At 42.2% G+C, this 21,185-nt stretch overlaps 1 protein-coding gene across 3 annotated transcripts in view; it reads left to right on the forward strand.

The window, feature by feature from the left end:
- The window catches only part of ttc39a (tetratricopeptide repeat domain 39A), a 101,103-nt gene that overhangs the window by 70,894 nt on the left and 9,024 nt on the right, over positions 1–21,185 (forward strand). For all 3 annotated transcript variants that reach the window (XM_043699216.1, XM_043699215.1, XM_043699217.1), the window contains 4 exons: positions 7,664–7,784; positions 10,427–10,538; positions 11,397–11,511; positions 12,708–12,824. In XM_043699216.1, coding sequence (XP_043555151.1) covers positions 7,664–7,784; positions 10,427–10,538; positions 11,397–11,511; positions 12,708–12,824 — 465 coding nt within the window. The remainder of the gene's footprint in view (positions 1–7,663; positions 7,785–10,426; positions 10,539–11,396; positions 11,512–12,707; positions 12,825–21,185) is intronic.

Raw genomic sequence — 21,185 nt, forward strand, 5'->3', positions numbered from 1 at the left:
CCTGGACAGTGCCACTATTAAGCCACATTAACGTGATCTGCATGGAAACCTGAAGTTGAGGAGCCATCCCATGTCCCTTGATGGCCCAGGGGAAGGAGATGGTTCATTGCAGAAATGTGAGATAGCATGACCTGGGCTTTTGACCTGCACCCTGGACAGGGTACAGTGCCATTGCCCCTCTTTCAACTGTGCGGCATTGTATGGAAGATGAGTGACTGTGGTTTGCCTGCATCTTTGCCATGTCATGATGGCATCTATGACTACAAGCTCCTTAGTAGCAGTGGCTTCACATCAGCTGTAGGTCCTTGTGGATGCATGTCTTCCTCATCCATTTGTGTTGCAGCTTTTATTGCAGTGGCCACGGGGACCACAACAGCTGCTGTGCCTAGATCCATATTGGGGATAGTTTCAATGAACGACATCAGAAACTAAGCAATAAACAGGATGGTAATGGGATCATTCAGCAATCGCAGCAAACACGTAATTGCATTAAAACAGTATCCCCCATGTATTGTAACATGGAGGTACCGAACAAGGAGGTCAGTGGGATGCTTCTGGAGTGACTTTACGTGTCATTGCCCTGATTCAGGTGTCTGTTGCTCAAGCCAGTTGGTGCACATACAATAGGAAAATGTACCTGTGGTAGCAATAGTAAAGAGCTCTCCCATACCCATTGTGCACTTGTTATTTACATCATGATGGACTGAAACAGCAGTCGTGCTGGAATGAGTTGCAGGCTAGGTCACTCCCAAATCTACTCTGCATCCCCAACTAATCCATTTATTTTAACTGTTCATCTGCCCTCCAACCTTCCCCATTGAATCCTGGGCAATACTAACTGCTGATTACATGCCTCCCACCAACTTTCCATGTTATCCTATTTCTCTCCATGCTCTATTATCTCCACTGCCCCTTGTTGAATGAAGTAACAACTATGTTAAGTTGTCCCCCTTCACAACTATTACATCCTTTACATTCCAGCATGCAGCCTTCAATCCCTAAATTGAGATTCTAGCTTGCCACAGCAGTGACCCCTTATAATCCCCATTGGACAGAACCCCAAAACGGACAATGGCTACCCCCTTAACCAATTTGGAAGGGCAGTACCAACTGGTGAGTGTTTTGGCCCTTGTCTGATTTCTGTGCAGCTCCCTGACTGACTGACTGACTTGCTGCAACTCTTTGGATTTAATGATGCTGAACCCATGACCGTGTTCAAATCCTTAAACAAGTGGCTGCCCTTGACTTACATTCCCAGGAAGCCCTGGCTGAAGGGTGTCTCCTTTGACTGAAGACTAGACTTTGAGAAATGGCCATTTAGTTGAGTCATATGTAATGTGCTTGCTGTATAAGCTTCTGGCACATGACAGTGGTATGAAATTGACAGAGCACAGTGCCTTACAGAAAGCCTTTGACTAATGATTGCTGATGACTATGACAAGCTACTTAGCTTTTGTTCTGTGCAAGGCAAGAGAGAAGCAAAGTGCAAATAGGCACAGCAAGGTTTATATCCTCTGAGCATCAAAGTAAGCACAAAGTGAGGTATCAAGAGCACAATTGACGATTGCTGAGATATTCCTTCATCCAATCGATGAGTTGCTTGCCTGTCCCCATGTCCTAGTGGCGATATTTCAATGAAAGGTGTTAGTTTGCTCCAAAGTGCAGCATTGAAATGTCAGGCTGTATTATAAACGGATCAATGATGTGCCATGAGGGTATGATGATGCCAATATCTATGGACAGGAATTGTGAGCAGACAAGGCCCATAGAGTGTGGCCTCAGATATTGGGACTGCTATCCAAGAAGGAGACACAGGGGAACAAGAGTGAGCTGGAGTTGCCAGTAACTATTCTGACTTTCATTTTGGAAATTTTTGCCAATTAGTTTCTATCCAGTGTATGGGAGAATAGGAAGCTAATATCAATGAGTCAAGATTATATAATAATGGCGTACAATGGATGCAATTAGGCTGCTCACTAGCAAGATTCTCATCTCTGTTCACCACTTGGTTAGAGAATCACAATTTTTCATCTGAACATCGAGAATCTCCCCGTGTCTGCGTGGGTTTCCTCCGACAGTCCAAAGATGTGCAGGTCAGGTGAATTGGCTATGCTAAATTGCCCGTAGTGTTAGGTAAAGGGGTAAATGTAGGGAAATGGGTGGGTTGCGTTTCAGCGGGTCGGTGTGGACTTGTTGGGCCGGTGTGGACTTGTTGGGCCGAAGGGTCTGTTTCCACACTGTAAATAATCTAATCTAATCTAGTCTAATTTCTGTTGATCGCACTGTATTTTCTCAACTGACTCAGCAAGGTTCAAATCATTCAACAGTTGCAAAGAATCTATCCTTGAGGCTTTAGCCTGTTTTGTGGTGAGGATGCATGTCCTAAAAGGACATGTTAACCCGAGAATGCAACTGTAAAAAAAAAAAAGGGTTTTGTGATTTACACATGAAAGAAGTGAAACGATCACTGTATTCTAACAGATGAAAGGCTTAACAGACAATCAATTCTTCAATGTATAATTTCAGTTACATCACACTGCAAATTTTTGCTATAAATTCTGTGTTACGATCAAGCCCTCCACAATCACCTGATGAAGGAGCGTCGCTCCGAAAGCTAGTGTGCTTCCAATTAAACCTGTTGGACTATAACCTGGTGTTGTGTGATTTTTAACTTTGTCCTAAGAGGGTTAGTCCAGGTTTAGTCTTTCAGTATGCCCACTGCCAATATTGAACCACCATGCCAGATGTGATCCATTGTGTTACAAAGATCCTTACCTCAGTTTTTCCTATTCTTCTGTAGCTGTGTCTTATTTTAAAACTTCCAGCCAACTTTCAGTTTTAAATGCTGTTGATTTCAAACAAAAGTCAGGTTCTAGCAAGCAAATCCATAAAGATTATAAGAAACACAGAAATTGAAGGGGAAACTCAGCAGCTCTGGTAACATCTGTGAGAAGAAAGCAGAGTTAACACTTTGAGTCCAGTGACTCCTCTTAAGCACTGTTAGCAGCTAGGAAAAAAGTATTTATGCTGAAGGTGAATTTGTGAGAGGGAAGATGGGAAAGGGAGAGGTTGGGTGAGCTGTACTGAATGTAACCCATATAATGTGATAATGTGCCTAGAAGTATGTTACAAAGGGTAACTGTGCTAAAAGCAATCCATATTGTAACAGCACTGGGTGTGGGATGGATTTAAAAAAAAGGAAGGATTGAATCAGGCTCTAATGTTATTGAAATCGATTTGAGTCTTAGAGACTGCAGGGACTGAGGGAGAAAATGAGATGTTCTTCGAGCATGTTCTGAAATTTGCTGGAACACTAGCAGGACTGCAACAGAAATACTGGAAGGTGTACACGGTGGTGTGTTGAATTAGATAACAGAATCAATTCTGCATGTTTCAATAGAATTATGCTATAAACTGAGGAGTAACAGTCCTCCAGTAGAGTGCTTCCCCCTAGTGGCAGCCCTTTGGACTTTAGCACATCAAAGGAGTTTGGATAATTCCTTCAATAATAGGGCAAAGTTCCCGCCGTACCGACCAGTACCCTTCCACTGACACCCTCCTTCGACTGACTGAACTGGTCCTCACCCTGAACAACTTCTCCTTCCAATCCTCCCACTTCCTCCAAACGAAAGGAGTAGCCATGGGCACCCGCATGGGCCCCAGCTATGCCTGCCTCTTCGTAGGATATGTGGAACAATCCATCTTCCGCAACTACACTGGCCCCACCCCCCACCTTTTCCTCCGCTACATCGATGACTGTATCGGCGCCGCCTCGTGCTCCCACGAGGAAGTTGAACAGTTCATCCACTTCACCAACACCTTCCACCCCGACCTCAAATTCACCTGGACAGTCTCAGATTCCTCCCTCCCCTTCCCAGACCTTTCTATTTCTATCTCAGGCGACCGAACCAACACGGACATCTACTACAAACCAACCGACTCCCACAGCTACCTGGACTACACCTCCTCCCATCCTGCCCCCTGCAAAAACGCCATCCCATTCTCCCAATTCCTTCGACTCCGCCGCATCTGCTCCCAGGAGGACCAGTTCCAAAAACGCAAAACCCAGATGGCCTCCTTCTTCAAGGACCGCAATTTCCCCCCCGACGTGATCGACGATGCCCTCCACCGCAACTCTTCCACTTTCTTATCCTCCGCCCTTGAACCCCGCCCCTCCAACCGCCACCAGGACAAAACCCCACTGGTCCTCACCTACCACCCCACCAATCTCCATGTACAGCGCATCATCCGCCGTCACTTCCGCCACCTCCAAACAGACCCCAGCACCAAGGATATATTTCCCTCCCCTCCCCTATCAGCTGTCCGTAGAGACCACTCCCTCCGCGACTCCCTTGTCAGATCCACACCCCCCACCGACCCAACCTCCACTCCCGGCACCTTCCCCTGCAACCGCAGGAGGTGCAACACTTGCGCCCACACCTCCCCCCTCACTTCTCTCCAAGGCCCCAAGGGAAACTTCCATATCCGCCACAGATTCACCTGCACCTCCACCCACATCATCTACTGCATCCGCTGCAGCCGGTGTGGCCTCCTCTATATTGGGGAGACAGACCGCCTACTTGCGGAGCGATTCAGAGAGCACCTCTGGGCCACCCGGACGAACCAACCCAACCACCCTGTAGCACAGCATTTCAACTCCCCCTCCCACTCCACCGAGGATATGCAGGTCATTGGACTCATCCACCGCCAAACCACAACAACCCGACGGTCGGAGGTCACATTTCCGACGCCCCTCTCCCAAGTCCCTCCTCCCTACCTTTTATCTTAGCCTGCTGGACAAACTTTCCCCATTCCTGAAGAAGGGCTTATGCCCGAAACGTCGATTCTCCTGTTCCCTGGATGCTGCCTGACCTGCTGCGCTTTTCCAGCAACACATTTCCAGCTCTGATCTCCAGCATCTGCAGACCTCACTTTCTCCTCAAAGTAAAAGGAATATCAAGACGAGCCCAACAAAAAGTTAAATAAATTATCCAATCTTCAACTTAAAAGAGTCTTGTTTTAATCAACTAATATTTCAGCTAATTTATAAATTTAAGCCCATATTTTTCTCAGACTGGGAGGCAGTTGTGTAGTAGTAATCCAGGATGCCAGCCTAATGTTCAAGACACTTGGATTTAAGCAAGGTTTGTGAAGGATTGTAGCTCAGGTTGAGGTTTAGGGTGTAGGTTTGATATCCAGACGTTCCATTACCTGGCGAGGTAGCATCATCAGTGGCGACCTCAAAGTGAAACAAAGCTGTTCTCTCCTGCTTTCTATTTATATGTTTGTCCTGGATGGGGTTCCTGGGGTTTGTGCTGATGTCATTTCCTGTTTGTTTGCTGAGGGGTTGACAGATGGTGTCTAGATCTATATGTTTGTTTATGGTGTTGTGGTTGGAGTGCCAGGCCTCTAGGAATTCTCAGGCATGTCTTTGTACTTAAGTACAAATACTTAACTACACCAGCAACCATCCCAACACACACAAACGAAGCTGTATCAGAACACTATTCCAACGAGGCACCACACACTGCAGCACAGACGAATGTCGGAAAACAGAGGAGAACCACCTATACAACGTATTCAAGAAGAACGGATACTCAAAAAATACAGTCTGCAGATTCCTCAGGAACAAACCAAGACAAGCAAACCAAACACAGCCAGAAACCCTAACCACCTTACCATACATCAAAGAAGTTCCAGAAATGACAGCCAGACTACTAAGACCCCTCGGAATTCTAGTAGCACACAAACCCACCAATACTCTCAAACAAAAACTAACAAACTTAAAAGACCCGTACAACCCATGGACAAAACCAACGTCATCTACAAAATTCCATGCAAGGACTGCGACAAACACTACGTAGGACAAACCGGAAGAAAGTTAGCCACCAGGATACACGAACACCAGCTAGCCACAAAAAGACACGACCCTCTCTCCCTCGTAGCCCTACACACAGATTGAAAAAAAAACACCATTTCAACTGGGACAACACATCTATCCTGGGACAGGCGAAGCAAAGACATGCCAGAGAATTCCTAGAGGCCTGGCACTCCAACCACAACGCCATAAACAAACACACAGATTTAAATACCATCTATCAACCCCTCAGAAAACAAACAGGAAATGACATCACCACAAACCCCAGGAATCCCATCCAGGACAAACATATAAATAGAAAGCAGGAGACAACAGCTTCGCTTCACTTGGAGGTCGCCACTGATGATGTTACCTAGCCAGGTAATAAACGTCTGGATATCAAACCTACAGCTCAGTGAGCAAACCTACACCCTAATCATGGATTTAAATTCAATCATAGGAAATGGTGAAACTTGAGTTCAGTACAATCTGGAATTAAAATCTAGCCAAATGGCAAACAAACACTGTTGGTTGATTATGGTACAAACACATCTGGTTCATGGATGTCCTTTAAGGAAGAAAATCTGCCGTCCTTATCTCATTTGGCCTTGACTCTTAAAGTGTCCTTGGGCAGCTAGGATTTGTGTTTAAGGTTGACTATATCAATGGCATTCACATCCCATGTATTACTGCTGAGCCTTGGTATATTTTCCAGTGTGTGTATCATTTAAATGAAATGGGGGAGCAGCCAACCTGGAAGACACCTGTTATTAGGAATTTCCCTAATAATGTTAGAAAAACAAAGAGCCAACTTTTCAGAGTAGAGAAAATCACAGATTACCACTCATTCCTTTTGACTTGCCCATCTCCAGAGCTTGGGGTTTCTGAGAGGGGAAAGATTATAAAAGAGACCTAAGGGGCAACTTTTTCACACAGACAGTGATACGTGTATAGAATGAGCTGCCGGAGGAAGTGGTGGAAGCTTATACAATTGCAACATTTAAAAGGCATCTGGATAGGCATATGAATAGGAAGCGTTTGGAGGGATATGGGCTGCATGCTGACAGGTGGGACCAGATTGGATTGGGATATCTGGTCAGCATGGATAAGTTGGACCGAAGGGTCTGTTTCCATGCTGTACATCTCTATGACTCCATAATATATTCGATTCTGAAGTAGTGTCAATCAAATGAAATACACAATTATCACAGCAATTCATTTCAGTTCAATCATGCATTGTCTTTTACTTTATAAGGATAAAGTAAAAGGTGCATAACTCTTGCACCAACTATATAAGTTACTCTTCAGAATCACAGGTTACCTGAATAGGTAGCCCCTTCCAGTACAGTATAGCATATAGGTACCAAACCATGCTACACGTTTCCAGCAGTAGCTGCATATTCTGTGCTTTAAAGATTCTAAACCTCTTTGTTAAAGAGAGAAAATAGTTCTGTAAGCTTAGAGGATCTGGCCATGGAATGTGTGTTTGTGCCCAATGGGTTTACTATTCTTCTGGTCAGCCAAGTTAGATTTGGAAGGTGAAAAGTAAAGCATACAGCAGCGGTAAAACTAGGTTTGCTTATAGGAGATTGAAATCCCTGAAACCATATCCTAGTTTGGTTACTATGATAAATGAATACTTTTTATCCTTGTATTGAACTACTGTAATGGAATATTAGAGTGGTATCATGTGCTATTCTGTTTTTCGAACTTAGAGTATTCACACAACAAATGCATAAACTCTATGCTGGAAAATATTGGAGAATATTGTAATACATCAATACCTGACATGATTTTTGTCATCAGAAAAGTGCCAAGCATGAAACAGAAAATCGCTGGCAAGTCTCTGCCAACTGAAAAATTTGCAATCAGAAAGGCTCGACGGTACCTTTCACAGAATCCCGTAAAACTCCCAGTACCTGCTTTGGTGAGTACATTATACAACCTTTGCTTCAGGAAATTTGCCTATTTATTGTTTACTTCAACTCTTATTAATTTTGTGAACAAAACTACTCTCATTATTGTGTAAATCTGTTGTAATTGATTCTCTCCCTTCCTCCCCTCCTTTTGTTTCTGTAATATTTAATCGGGTATTAGTGTCATGGACAAGGAGAGCATTTGTCGCACATCCTTTATTGCCTTGGAGTTGCTGCACTGAGGTCCATTGTTCTCTTTCTTTCCTGTTCTTTCCCTCACTTTAGATTAGATTACATTACAGTGTGGAAACAGGCCCTTCGGCCCAACATGTCCACACTGACCCGCTGAAGCGCAACCCACCCATACCCCTACATTTACCCCTTACCTAACACTACAGGCAATTTAGCATGGCCAATTCACCTGACCCTGCACATCTTTGGACTGTGGGAGGAAACCGGAGCACCCAGAGGAAACCCATGCAGACACGGGGAGAACGTGCAAACTCCACACAGTCAGTCGCCTGAGGGGGGAATTGAACCCGGGTCTCAGGCGCAGTGAGGCAGCAGTGCTAACCACTGTGCCACCGTGCCGCCCACAAGGATAAAAAGTATTCATTTATCATAGGAACCAAACTAGGATACGGTTTCAGGGATTTCAATCTCCTATTTGTAAATTTTCTCCAATCCAGTTCATGTTGCTTGTACTCTACAGTGATCAATATAATAAAGTATAAAGTTAAAAAGGAAAAAAATAATCTCCTTTTTCAAATGGGAAAGCCCTCATTTTTAAACAAGAATGCTTAGTTCCATAAGAGGAAACATCCTCTCCACGTCCACCTTGGCTCAAGACCCCCTCAGGATCAAATATATCTCCATCAAATTCATCTCCTACTACTCCAGCAGGTATAAGGCTAGCTTGTCCAACCTTTCCTCGTAAGACATCCCACTCATTCCAGGTATTACTCTGATAAACCTTCTCTTAACCACTTCAACACATTTACATAAATAATGTGGCCAATAATGTGATCCCATCAGTGTCCCCACTTTTATATTCGATCCCCCTCGCAGTAAATGATAACATTTTTAATAGCTTTCCTAATTTCTTGACATGCCTGCACACTAACCTTTTGAGATTCATGATATAAAATAGCCAGGTCCCTCTGTAAATCAAAATTCTACATTTTTTCCCTTGCCAAAATATCACATTTTCCAGCATTGAGGGGACAAAGATCTGGCGAATGATGTTCAGTTAACCTATTGGTATCCTTCTGCAGCAACCTTGTGCCACTTCACAATTTGATATCGTACGTGTGTCATCAGCACATTTGGCAACTATACCTTTATCCAAGTCATTCATATTGCAATAAGATAGGTTGATTTATAAATAAAAATGATCATTTTTAGAGTTTGAATTTTAAAATTGTGGCATACGGGGTTGGATTACTTTTGTGAAGAGTTTATCAAAAAAACAAAATCATGGTTGGGTCGTCTTTCTAAGGACCTTATAAGGCTTGTCATATAGCAGTTGCTTAGGAAATCTAGGGATTGGAAAGCTTTGGGTAGTTCAGAGGGTCCTCACGAGGGTTGAAAACAAATAACGTCCTAGAAAGGCAGATGGGATAGTTCAGAGAAAATGCAGTTTGGTTGGAAATCTGCAGGTTGTTAAAAGCTGAGAAAATCTAAGCTGTCAGTTTTTTTTAAAGTATTCACGTCAGCAGAATTCATAGTTCACAAGAAGAACTGGGGAAAATCGGTTTAAATGAACAATCTGATACATAGGTAATTTCTCTGGATGAGCTCTGTAACAGTGACAAGAAATAGGATTATTTAAAAGCAAATTACTGCGGATGCTGGAATCTGAAACCAAAAGAGAAAATGCTGGAAAATCTCAGCAGGTCTGGCAGCATCTGTAAGGAGAGAAAAGAGCTGACGTTTCGAGACTAACTGACCCTTTGTCAAAGCTGAGATTTTCCAGCATTTTCTCTTTTGGTAATAGGATTATTTTGTTGTGCTATATGTTTTAAAAGGTTTCAAAATGTTTGTTTTTATTCTGCAGCCTTATGTGATTGTTTCAGTAACTGGCCACAAATCAACAAAAGTTAAATAAAAATAAAATCTGCAAAGATAGATTTAATTGTGATCTGACTTGTCCAGTAGTTTCAGCAGCTGGGATCATTACTTGTTGGACCATTTGTTACATTTTTGCCAACCTGCAAAGACCCATTTCGGTCTACACTCTGCTTTCAGTTAACCAGTCGATCTTTGATCAATGATAATATATAAACTTCATCACCATCAGCTTTTACTTTCCATAATAATCTTTGTGGCACTTTATCAAATGCCTTCTGGAAATCCAAGTACAATATATCCTTTATTCAAAGCATATTACTTCCTCAAAGAAATCCAATGGATCGGTCAAACTTTTTTTCACAAACCAAGCTTGACTCTACCTGATAGATAAATTCAAGGTTAAGTGCCTTGCTGTAACTTATTTAGTAATAGCTTTTATCATTCCCCCTATGACAGATGCAAATGATCAGCAACTAATTTGATAACCACGAGAAATGTATTTCTGGTTAAAGTACTTTATAAGAATCACCTGCATTTAGTGTGTAAAAATATGCAAAAGGTAATTTGGTTAATATAATTTCAGGAAATGATGTATATTTGGAATGGCTATACAGTGATTGGGAAACATCAAGATCTGACTGAAGGTATGCTTGAGACACTTGATGAAGCCGAGAGAACACTTGAAAATGGCCCAGGTAAGTTCAAACTGAAGAATCTGAAACTCCAATTAAACTTATATTAAAGCAGTAAGAATCCTGTATAGTTATGGAAAAGTAGGAGGGAACTGTCATTATGACTTTTAAGTCTGAAGATTTCAGATATTCCATGAGCAAATATATATTCTCGACATCTTGAGATTCTATTGGTTTTAATAATGCACAATGGTGAAAGAAAATTTTGTTCTTCAGAGACTGGCACACAGCTTTCAACTTTGGGAGTGATATGAAATCTGCTCAGGTTGTGGAATTTCATTTTCCACTACTATAATAGTTATACTACTGGACTAACCAGAGGGTTAGACTAATAATGCAAGTTCAAATCCCACATGGTAGTTTAAGAATTTTTAAAAGCTAGATTTAAATTCTTAAATAAACCAGATCACAACAACAAAGGTGAGTAGAAAATTATCATATAGTTATAAACTCTCAAAACAAAAAATCTTTCCCTCATCTGATCTGACTTCAGGAATGTTGGCCCAGATCTTCTGATTGGAAGATACAGGGGTAGTTGAAGCAACATACCCTCAAAAATACAGTACAGAATTACTCGCAGGCCTTTTCATGCACAAACTGGATCCCAAATTTTTCCTCACTTCAACAGCAACTGGACTTCATCAGCTATGAAGTACTAAAGAGCATTGTAAGGATGCTAAATGTCCTATGTAAATAAACAGTGTCTTTAGGATACAAGGGTGAAGCACTACTTTCTATGCAACATAACATTCTCTTTATTTAATATTAATAAATTATCAGAATAAAAATGAAACAATTTGCATGTATTTCACAAAAGGTAAGAGGATTAAATAGGTTTTAAAAACAACTTTTCATTTGCAGTAACGGAGTTTCTCATAGATGACCGGTGTTTGGTGAAGCTACTCAAAGGTCTTTGTCTGAAGCACTTGGATAAACTTTCAGAAGCAGAGCAATATTTCCATTGGATTCACACAAAGTAAGTAAAACTGACAGTCTAATTTAGAGTCTGCGTATTTTCTCCAAATTCATTGGGGAAACCTAAGACACAATACAGTTTAAAATAAACTTAGTATATAAAGTGAAGAGGTGAAATATAAGACAAAATTAGGAAAGCAAAGAGAAGGTATGAAATGTATTGACAAGAAAAATCTTAAGATATTTTATAAATAGATAAATGGACGAGTTGGGCCTTTTAATGAGCAAGAAGGTATCTTCAGCAAATGAGGTATAATTCTTAATGGATATTTTTTGTATTTGTTTTAATAGAAGAAAATGACCATTCAGACATTGCAACGGAGGAAGAATGTGAAATATTAGCTGAAATTAAAAGTCACATTTGACATATTTGACTGAAAGTCCTGAATGAAATGTATCTGACATTAAGGGAAAAGAAATAGCAGTTTTCTAATCCTCTCTGGCCTCAAACATCGTACGGGAGGAAAGTTATCATTGTGCCATTTTCTAGAAAAGAGTAGACAGTAATTTTAGCCGAGTGAGCCTAACATTAGCCACAGGAAAACTGTTGGAAGAAATTCTGAGGGACATGATAAATTTTCATTCAGAAAGCATGGTGTCACAACTTAACTGAGAAGGTTGTCCCAATAATTCAACAAGCCAACGCAAAATGTACTTATCCCAAAATGCTATTTATTTTATCAATTAACTTGAACAAATGGCAGAAAAAAAGAGGAATTAAAATCCACTGCTATGCAACTTAAATACCCCTTTTGCAACCCCAAACTACATACACTCATTCACTATTAAGACAGACAAAATAGTGTAGATAGAGAAAGCAAAATTCCAAGCAATCCATAAACTCAAAGGTGAGTTAAATTATCTCTCAAAATTCCTTTCGATTTCAACAATGATGATAGAGTTTTGTCAGTAAAGTGTTGGTATAGAAGTCCAATTTCCATTACAGCTGAAAGACACAAAAAGGAAAAATACTTGATCCCTTAAAATGGGATAATCAAAGCCATATTTAACATATTTGTTAAGAGAAGATTATATCTGATTAACATGAATGAATGTTTTGATGAGGTAACAAAGAGGATTGTTGAGGGTGATGAATTTGTATGGAGTTTAGCTAGTTGATTATAGTTATAGTTGATCTTAAATATGTTTGCTTATTTAAAATTAAGTTAACTGATCTTTGTTGTCCTTTTGTTTCAGAGAGCAGATGATCAAATATGATCATTACTTGATTCCAAATGCATTACTTGAACGTGGTCTCATTTGCATGCAGACAGGAAGAAATGACGAGGCAATAAAAATTCTGGAAAGTGCAAAGTAAGAAAATTTAAGAATTAAAAATCTCTTGACCTTTGTTGAGACATTATTGCCGAAAGGCCAGCCATACTTCTAAAATATGTTGAGTGGGTAAAGTAGTACAGCCTACGGAAAGTAAATGAATATTTGTTACAAACAAATTAGAAAGGGTTGATACCTTTCACTATGCCACTCTACAACTGGTGACAACGGAGTTTGTATTTAAAAGGGAGCTGAGCAAGGCAGACTTTGTATGGAGCCGCAGAAAATGGGGGAGATACAAATGAGTATTTTGCATCAGTATTTACTGTGGAAAAGGATATGGAAGATACAGATTGTCGGGAAATAGATGATGACATCTGGCAAAATGTCCAGATTACAGTGGAGGAAATGCTGGATGTCTTGAAACGGGTAAAGCTGGATAAATCCCCAGAACCTGATCAGGTGTACTCGAGAACTTTGTGGGAAGCTAGAGAAGTGATTGCTCGGCCTCTTATTGAGATATTTGTATCATCGATACTCACAGGCGAGGTGCTGGAAGACTGGAGGTTGGCTAACATGGTGCCACTGCTTAAGAAGGGCGGTAAGGACAAGCCAGGGAACTACAGACCAGTGGCCCTGACATGGGTGATGGGCAAATTGTGGACGGGGTGTACATGTATTTGGAAAGGCAAGGATTGATTAGGGATATTCAACATGGCTTTGTGCTTGGGAAATCATGTCTCTCAAACTTGATTGAGTTTTTTGAGGAAGTAACAAAAAGGATTGATGAGGGCAGAGCAGTAGATGTGATCTATATGGACTTCAGTAAGGCGGTCGACAAGGTTCCCCATGGGAGACTGATTAGCAAGGTTAGATCTCATGGAATACAGGGAGAACGAGCCATTTGGATACAGAACTGGCTCAAAGGTAGAAGATAGAGGGTGTTGGTGGAGGGTTGTTTTTCAGACTGGAGGCCTGTGACCAGTGGAGTGCCACAAGGATTGGTGCTGGGTTCTCTACTTTTTGTCATTTACATAAATGATTTGGATGCGAGCATAAGAGGTACAGTTAGTAAGTTTGCAGATGACACCAAAATTGGAGGTGTAGTGGTTACAGCTGTACAGGACATTGGTTAGGCCACTGTTGAAATATTGCGTGCAATTCTGGTCTCCTTCCTATTGGAAAGATGTTGTGAAACTTGAAAGGGTTCAGAAAAGATTTACAAGGATGTTGCCAGGATTGGAGGATTTGAGCTGTAGAGAAAGGCTCAACAGGCTGGGGCTATTTTCCCTGGAGTGTCGGAGGCTGAGGGGTGACCTTAGAGTTTTACAAAATTATGAGAAGCATGGATAGGATAAATAGACAAAGTCTTTTCCCTGCGGTTGGGGAGTCCAGAACTAGAGGGCATAGGTTTAGGGTGAGAGGGGAAAGATATAAGAGAGACCTAAGGTGCAACCTTTTCACACAGAGGGTGGTATATGTATGGAATGAGCTGCCAGAGGAAGTGGTGGAGGCTGGTACAATTGCAACATTTAAGAGGCATTTGGATGGGTGTATATATACACACCCATCCAAATGCCTCTTAAATGTTGCAATTGTACCAGCCTCCACCACTTCCTCTGGCAGCTCATATATATTTTCTGAGTATTGTTGAAAATAGTGTCATAAAAGGTGAGACGTTTAGGAAAAAGTACTAACATTTTATACTGATCAGGGCGCTGATGGTTTTGAAAGTGGACGGAGTGGAAGAGTAGCTACAGAGAATGCAGCAGTTAGATTATGACTGGCAGTTAACTGCCCAGCTTTGTTGAAGCAGGTTGACTGAAATTGGTCATGATATTGCTTTGAGGAATGAACCCAAAGATTAAACAGGAGGGTAGGCTCGCCAGTAATATAAAGGAAGATTGTAAGAGTTTCTTTCGAGATCTACAGGGCAAAAGAGGCAAAAATGGACATTGGGCTGCTGGAAGATTTGGGGAACAAAGCAATGGCTAAATGACTTAATGTCAGTCTTCACAGTGGAAGACGAGAAATTTCCCAAAAATTCAAGAGGGGGCAGAGCTGAGTATGGTGGCCACCACCAAGAAGGTGGTGCTATAAAAAACTGAATGGCCTTAAGGTGGATAAATCACCTGGACCAGATGGACTACACCCCAGAGTTAAGGGAGATAGCGGAAGAGATAGTGATCTTTTAGGAATCACTAGAATCCGGAAGGGTCCCAGAGGACGAGAAAATCACTGATGTAACAACCCTTTTTAAAAAGGGTGTAAAGCAGAAGGTGGAAAATTATAGACCCATAACCCTAACCTCGGTCGTGCGTAGGATCCTCTAATCCATCGTGAAGGATGACATTTCTGAATACTTGGAAGTGTATGGTAAAATAGGGCAGAGTCAGCATGGTTACATCAAGGGTAGGTCATGCCTGACAAATCTGCTAGAATTCTTCGAGGGAATAACAAGTTAGACCAAGGAGAGCCAATGGATGTCATCTACCTGCACTTCAAGAAGGCCTTTGACAAGGTGCCACACAGGAGACTACTGAGTAAGATAAGGGCCAATGGTGTTAGAATGCATAGAAGCTTGGCTGTCTGGCAGAAAGCAGAGAGTGGCGATAAAAAGGGTCCTTCAGGGTCGTAGGCAGTGACAAGTGGTGTTCCACAAGTCTGTGTTGGGACCACAACTTTTCACTTTATACATTAACAATCTAGATGAAAGAACTGAGAGCATTCTGGCTAAGTTTGCAGATTATACAAAGATAGATAGAGGGACAGGCAGCATTGAGGTGGCAGGGAGGCTGCAGAAGGATTTGGACAGGTTAGGAGAGTGGGCAAAGAAGTGACAGATAGAATACAATGTGGGGAAAATGTGAGGTCATGTATTTTGGAGGTAGGAGTAGAGGCATGGGCCATTTTCTAAATGGGGAGAAAATTCAGAAGTCTGAAGTGCAAAGAGACTTGGGAGTTCTAGTTCAGGATTCTCGTACATAACCTTACAGGTTGTATTAGTAGTTAAGGTGGCAAATGCATTGATGGCATTTATTTTGATAGGACTGGAATATAAAAGCAGGGATGTACTTCTGAGTATTGTGTGCAGTTTTGAGCCCCATATTTCAGGAAAGATGTACTAGCCCTGGTGTGTGTTCAGAGGAGATTCACGAGAATGGTCCCAGGAATGAAAAGCTTTATGAGGAATATTTGAGGATTCTGGGTCTATGCTCGATGGAGTTTAGAAGGATGAGGGCAGATCTAATTGAAACTTACAGAATACTAAATGGCCTGGACAGAGTGGATGTTGGGAAGATGTTTCCATTGGTAGGAGAGACTAGAATTCAAGGGCACAGCCTTAGAGTAAAAGGAAGACCTTTTAGAACAGAGATAAGGAGAACCTTTCTTCAGCCAGAAGTTGGTGAATCTATGGAATTCACCATCAATGGAGGCCAGGTCATTGAGCATATTTAAGACAGAGATAGATAGATTCTTGATTGTCAAAGGGATCAAGGGTTACGGGAAGAGAGTGAGAGGATGGGGTAGAGAAACTTATCAGAGCTGAAAATGTGTTGCTGGAAAAGCACAGCAGGTCAGGCAGCATCCAAGGAACAGGAGAATCGACGTTTTGGGCATGAGCCCTTCTTCAGGAATCAGGAAGGGCTCATGTCCAAAACGTCGATTCTCCTGTTCCTTGGATGCTGCCTGACCTGCTGTGCTTTTCCAGCAACACATTTTCAGCTCTGATCTGCAGTCCTTACTTACTCCTAGAGAAATTTATCAGCCATGATTAAATGGTGGAGCAGACTGGATGGGATGAATGGCCTAACTTTTGCTCACATGTCTTATGGTCTTAATGGTTGTTGTTTAAATCTTACACCCAGCAGAGGGGACCACAAATTGTTATAATACAGATTATAAGCAGTGAACCTCAAATGTCAAAAGTAAGTTCAAGGAACTTGATCTGTTTTGACTCCAGAAATATCAAGTTTGGGTAAACAGTGTGAACAATAACACTGCTGACTTGTGTGACCACATACAGAAGATACTATAATGTACTAAACGGAACTTGTGTTCACAAACTCACTGGTAAAAAGCTACTGTATAGTTTTAACGGAACAGATAAGCATCGTAAGCCCAGGAATTCAGCGATATCTGGTCTGGAGGCAGTAAGCAAATGTTGATATATATTGCTGTAAAGGGAACACTTGGTACCAGCAGTGAAGACTCTTTCACATCCCTACCTGCTTAGACTTTACAGATATCCCCAAAAAATTTGCCTGGCACCAAAATAATTGCAAATGGATTATTGCCATCGCCTTCTCTGGTGCAATATATGCTGGGTAAAAACAAGGACTGCAGATGCTGGAAACCAGAGCCTAGATTAGAGTGGTGCTGGAAAAGCAAAGCAGATCAGGCAGCATCCAAGGAGCAGGAAAATCAACGTTTCGGCCAAAAGCCCTCTTTGCCTGATGAAGGGCTTTTGCCCGAAATGTTGATTTTCCTGCTCCTCGGATGCTGCCTGACCTGTTGTGCTTTTCCAACACCATTCTAATCTAGACCCTGCAATATATGCTGGCCTAGTGATGTTCACGTGCCATGAACAAAAAAAAAATTCACTCACTTCAAAAAAAAAGAAACAATTTGGTAATATATTGGGCCATTGTCTTTTCTACTCATTCATAGCGTTTGGGCATCTCTGTCCACCATTTGCCATCTCAAATGGCCTTGAAGGTAATTTTAGATACCTTCTTGAATAACTACAGCCCAATGCTGTGAGGAAGGGAGCTGTAGGATTTTTGACCACCATTAACCAGAAACTGAACTGGGCTCACCAAATAAATACAGTGGCTACAAGAGCAGGTTAGGCAAGGAATACTGTATCTCCTGACTTCCCAAAGCCTGTTGACCATCTAAATGGCCCAAGTTGGGAGTGTGTTGGAATACTCTCCACTTTTTGCAGCTCCAAAAGCACTCAAGAAGCTTGACGTCATCCAGGACAAAGCAACCTGTTTGAGTGGCACCAGATCCACAAGCATCCACTCTTTTCTTCAATGATCAACACTCAATACACACTATTGCTGCTATCTACAAGATACATTGCAGCTATCCAGAAAGACAAGGGCAGCAGATAATGTGGGAACATGACTATCAGCAAAACCCCTTGAGCACCATTCCCCCTTCTGGCTTGGGTATATGAAATGGCTGTCAATGGGTCAGAATCCTGGAACTCCCTCCCAACAATATTGTGGATCTCCCTACAGCATCTGGATTGCTATAAATTGAATGAGTCAAATAAAGGCTGGCTGCATTTGAAATCATCATTATGAAAGTTTAGTTTTGTATCTTGGGTTGGAGTAAGGGGAAAAAAATCAGATGCTCAATTGGAAAGCTGTTAAATTTCTTACCCGCCATTCAGCCCTTTGAGCTTGCTCTGCCATCCAATATGATCATGGCTGAGCATCCAACTCTGTACCCTGTTCCTGGTCTTTGCCCATATCCTTTGATTCCTTTAACCCCAAGAACTGTATGTAACTCCTTCTTGAATGCATTCAATATTTTTGACCCTAACCGCTCCGTGGAAGAGAATTTCACAGACTTGCCACTCTGGCCGAAGAAATCTCTCCTCACTTTGGTCCTAAATTGCCTACCCTGTACCCTTAGCCCGTGACCAAAGCATGAGTAGCGTGGAACTTGAACGAGACCAGCCAAAGTCCAACACTGAGCTAATGGCAGCAGATCTGTAAGCTCGAATGGCAAATCACTGACCTTCTTCTCCCCCTGCCCCAACCCCAACCCCAAATGCCTGCCTAACTCGGCTGCTGTATGGTAATTGATCCAGCCTTCATTAGCACACCACAGTGTTTAGTTAAAAGTCCCTTAAATGGCTTTATTGTATCCTCTATCGCCACTGCACCCCCCACACACCCCCCAGCAGAGCATTTACACTCCTACTGCTGTGTTATAAAACAAAACCTGCCCCCCACATGTCCTTTGAACTGCCCCTCTAACCTTAAGTGCTTCCTTTTCCTCCTGAGCATCAGACATTTGAACTCTGGGTAAAAATATTCCAAATGTTAACCCTATCTACGTATCTCTTAATTTTATTGACTTCTATCAAGTCTCTCCTCAGCCTTTGCCACTCAAGAGAAAATAACTCAAGCTTTTCCAGACTGTCCTTATATCTCATTCCCTCTAATCCAGCCAGCATCCTGGTAAACCTCTCAAAAGCTTCTACATCATTCCTGTAATGTAGAATCATAGAGATGTACAGCATGGAAACAGACCCCTTGGTCCAAACCGTCCATGCTGACAAGATATCCCAACCCAATCTAGTCCCACCTGCCAGCACCCAGCCCATCTCCCTCCAAACCCTTCCTATTCATATACCCATCCAAATGCCTCTTAAATGTTGCAATTGTACCAGCCTCCACCACATCCTCTGGCAGCTCATTCCATACATGTACCACCCTCTGTGTGAAAACGTTGCCTCTTATGTCTCTTATATATCTTTCCCCTCTCACCTTAAACCTATGCCCTCTAGTTCTGGACTCCCGACCCCAGGGAAAAGACTGCCTATTTATCCTATCCATGCCCTCATAATTTTGTAAGCCCCTATAAGGACAGCCCTCAGTCTCTGACACGCCAGGGAAAACAGCCCCAGCCTGTTCAGCCTCTCCCTGTAGCTCAGATCTTCCAACCCTGGCAACATCCTTATAAATTTTTTCTGAACCTTTTCAAGTTTCACATCGCCTTTCCAATAGGAAGGAGACCGGAATTGCACACAATATTCCAACAGTGGCCTAACCAATGTCCTGTACAGCCGCAACATGACCTCCCAACTCCTGTACTCAATACCCTGACCAATAAAGGAAAGCAATCCAAATGCCTTCTTCATTATCCTATCTACCTGCAACTCCACTTTCAAGGAGCTATGAACCTGCACTCCAAGGTCTCTTTGTTCAACAACACTCCCTAGGACCTTACCATTAAGTGTATAAGTCCTGCTAAGAGTTGCTTTCCCAAAATGCAGCACCTCACATTTATCGGAATTAAACTCCATCTGCCACTTCTCAGCCCATTGGCCCATCTGGTCCAGATCCAGTTGTAATCTGAGGTAACCTTCTTCGCTGTCCACTACACCTCCAATTTTGGTATCATCTGCAAACTTACTAACTTATATCTCATTCCCTCTAATCCAGCCAGCATCCTGGTAAACCTCTCAAAAGCTTCTACATCATTCCTGTAATGTAGAATCATAGAGATGAACAGCATGGAAACAGACCCCTTGGTCCAATACTTGGTCCATCTCTTATGCTCACATCCAAATCATTTATGTAAATGACAAAAAAAATGGAGAGGGCCCAGTACCAATCCTTGTGGCACTCCACTGGTCACAGGCCTCCAGTCTGAAAAGCAATCCTCCACCACCACCCTCCATCTTTTACCTTTCAGCCAGTTCTGTATCCAAATGGCTAGTTCTCTCTGTATTCCATGAGATCTAACCTTGCTAATCAGTCTCCCATGAGGAACCTTGTCAACCGCCTTACTGAAGTCCATATAGATCACATCTACCGCATCAAATCTCTTTGTTACTTCTTCAAAAAACTCAATCAAGTTTGTGAGACATGATTTCCCACGCACAAAGCCATGTTGACTATCCCGAATCAGTCCTTGCCTTTCCAAATACATGTACATCCTTTCCCTCAGGATTCCCTCCAACAACTTGCCCACCACCAAGGTCAGGCTCACCGGTCTATAGTTCCCTGGCTTGTCTTTACCACCCTTCTTAAACGGTGACACCACGTTTGCCAACCTCCAGTCTTCCGGCACCTCACCTGTGACTATCGATGATACAAATATCTCAGCAAGAGGCCCAGCAATCCCTTCTCTAGCTTCCCACAGAGTTCTCGGGTACACCTGATCAGGTCCTGGTATTTATCCACTTTTAACCGCTTCAAGACATCCAGCACTTCCTCCTCTGTAATCTGGACATTTTGCAAGATGTCACCATCTATTTCCCTACAGTCTATATCTTCCATATCCTTTTCCACAGTAAATACTGATGCAAAATATTCATTTAGTATCTCCCCCATTTTCTGTGGTTCCACACAAAGGCCGCCTTGCTGATCTTTGAGAGGCCCTATTCTCTCCCTAGTTACCCTTTTGTCCTTAATATATTTGTAAAAACCCTTTGGATTCTCCTTAATTCTATTTGCCAAAGCTATCTCATGGCCCCGTTTTGCCCTCCTGGGTTCCCTCTTAAGTATACTCCTAGTTTTTTTATACTCTTCTAAGGATTCACTCAATCTATCATGTCTATACCTGACATATGCTCCCTTCTTTCCCTTAACCAAACCCTCAATTTCTTTAGTCATCCAGCATTCCCTATACCTACCAGCCTTCCCTTTCACC

This window comes from Chiloscyllium plagiosum, chromosome 11, assembly GCF_004010195.1.
Source record: "Chiloscyllium plagiosum isolate BGI_BamShark_2017 chromosome 11, ASM401019v2, whole genome shotgun sequence".
Lineage (NCBI taxonomy): Eukaryota > Metazoa > Chordata > Chondrichthyes > Orectolobiformes > Hemiscylliidae > Chiloscyllium > Chiloscyllium plagiosum.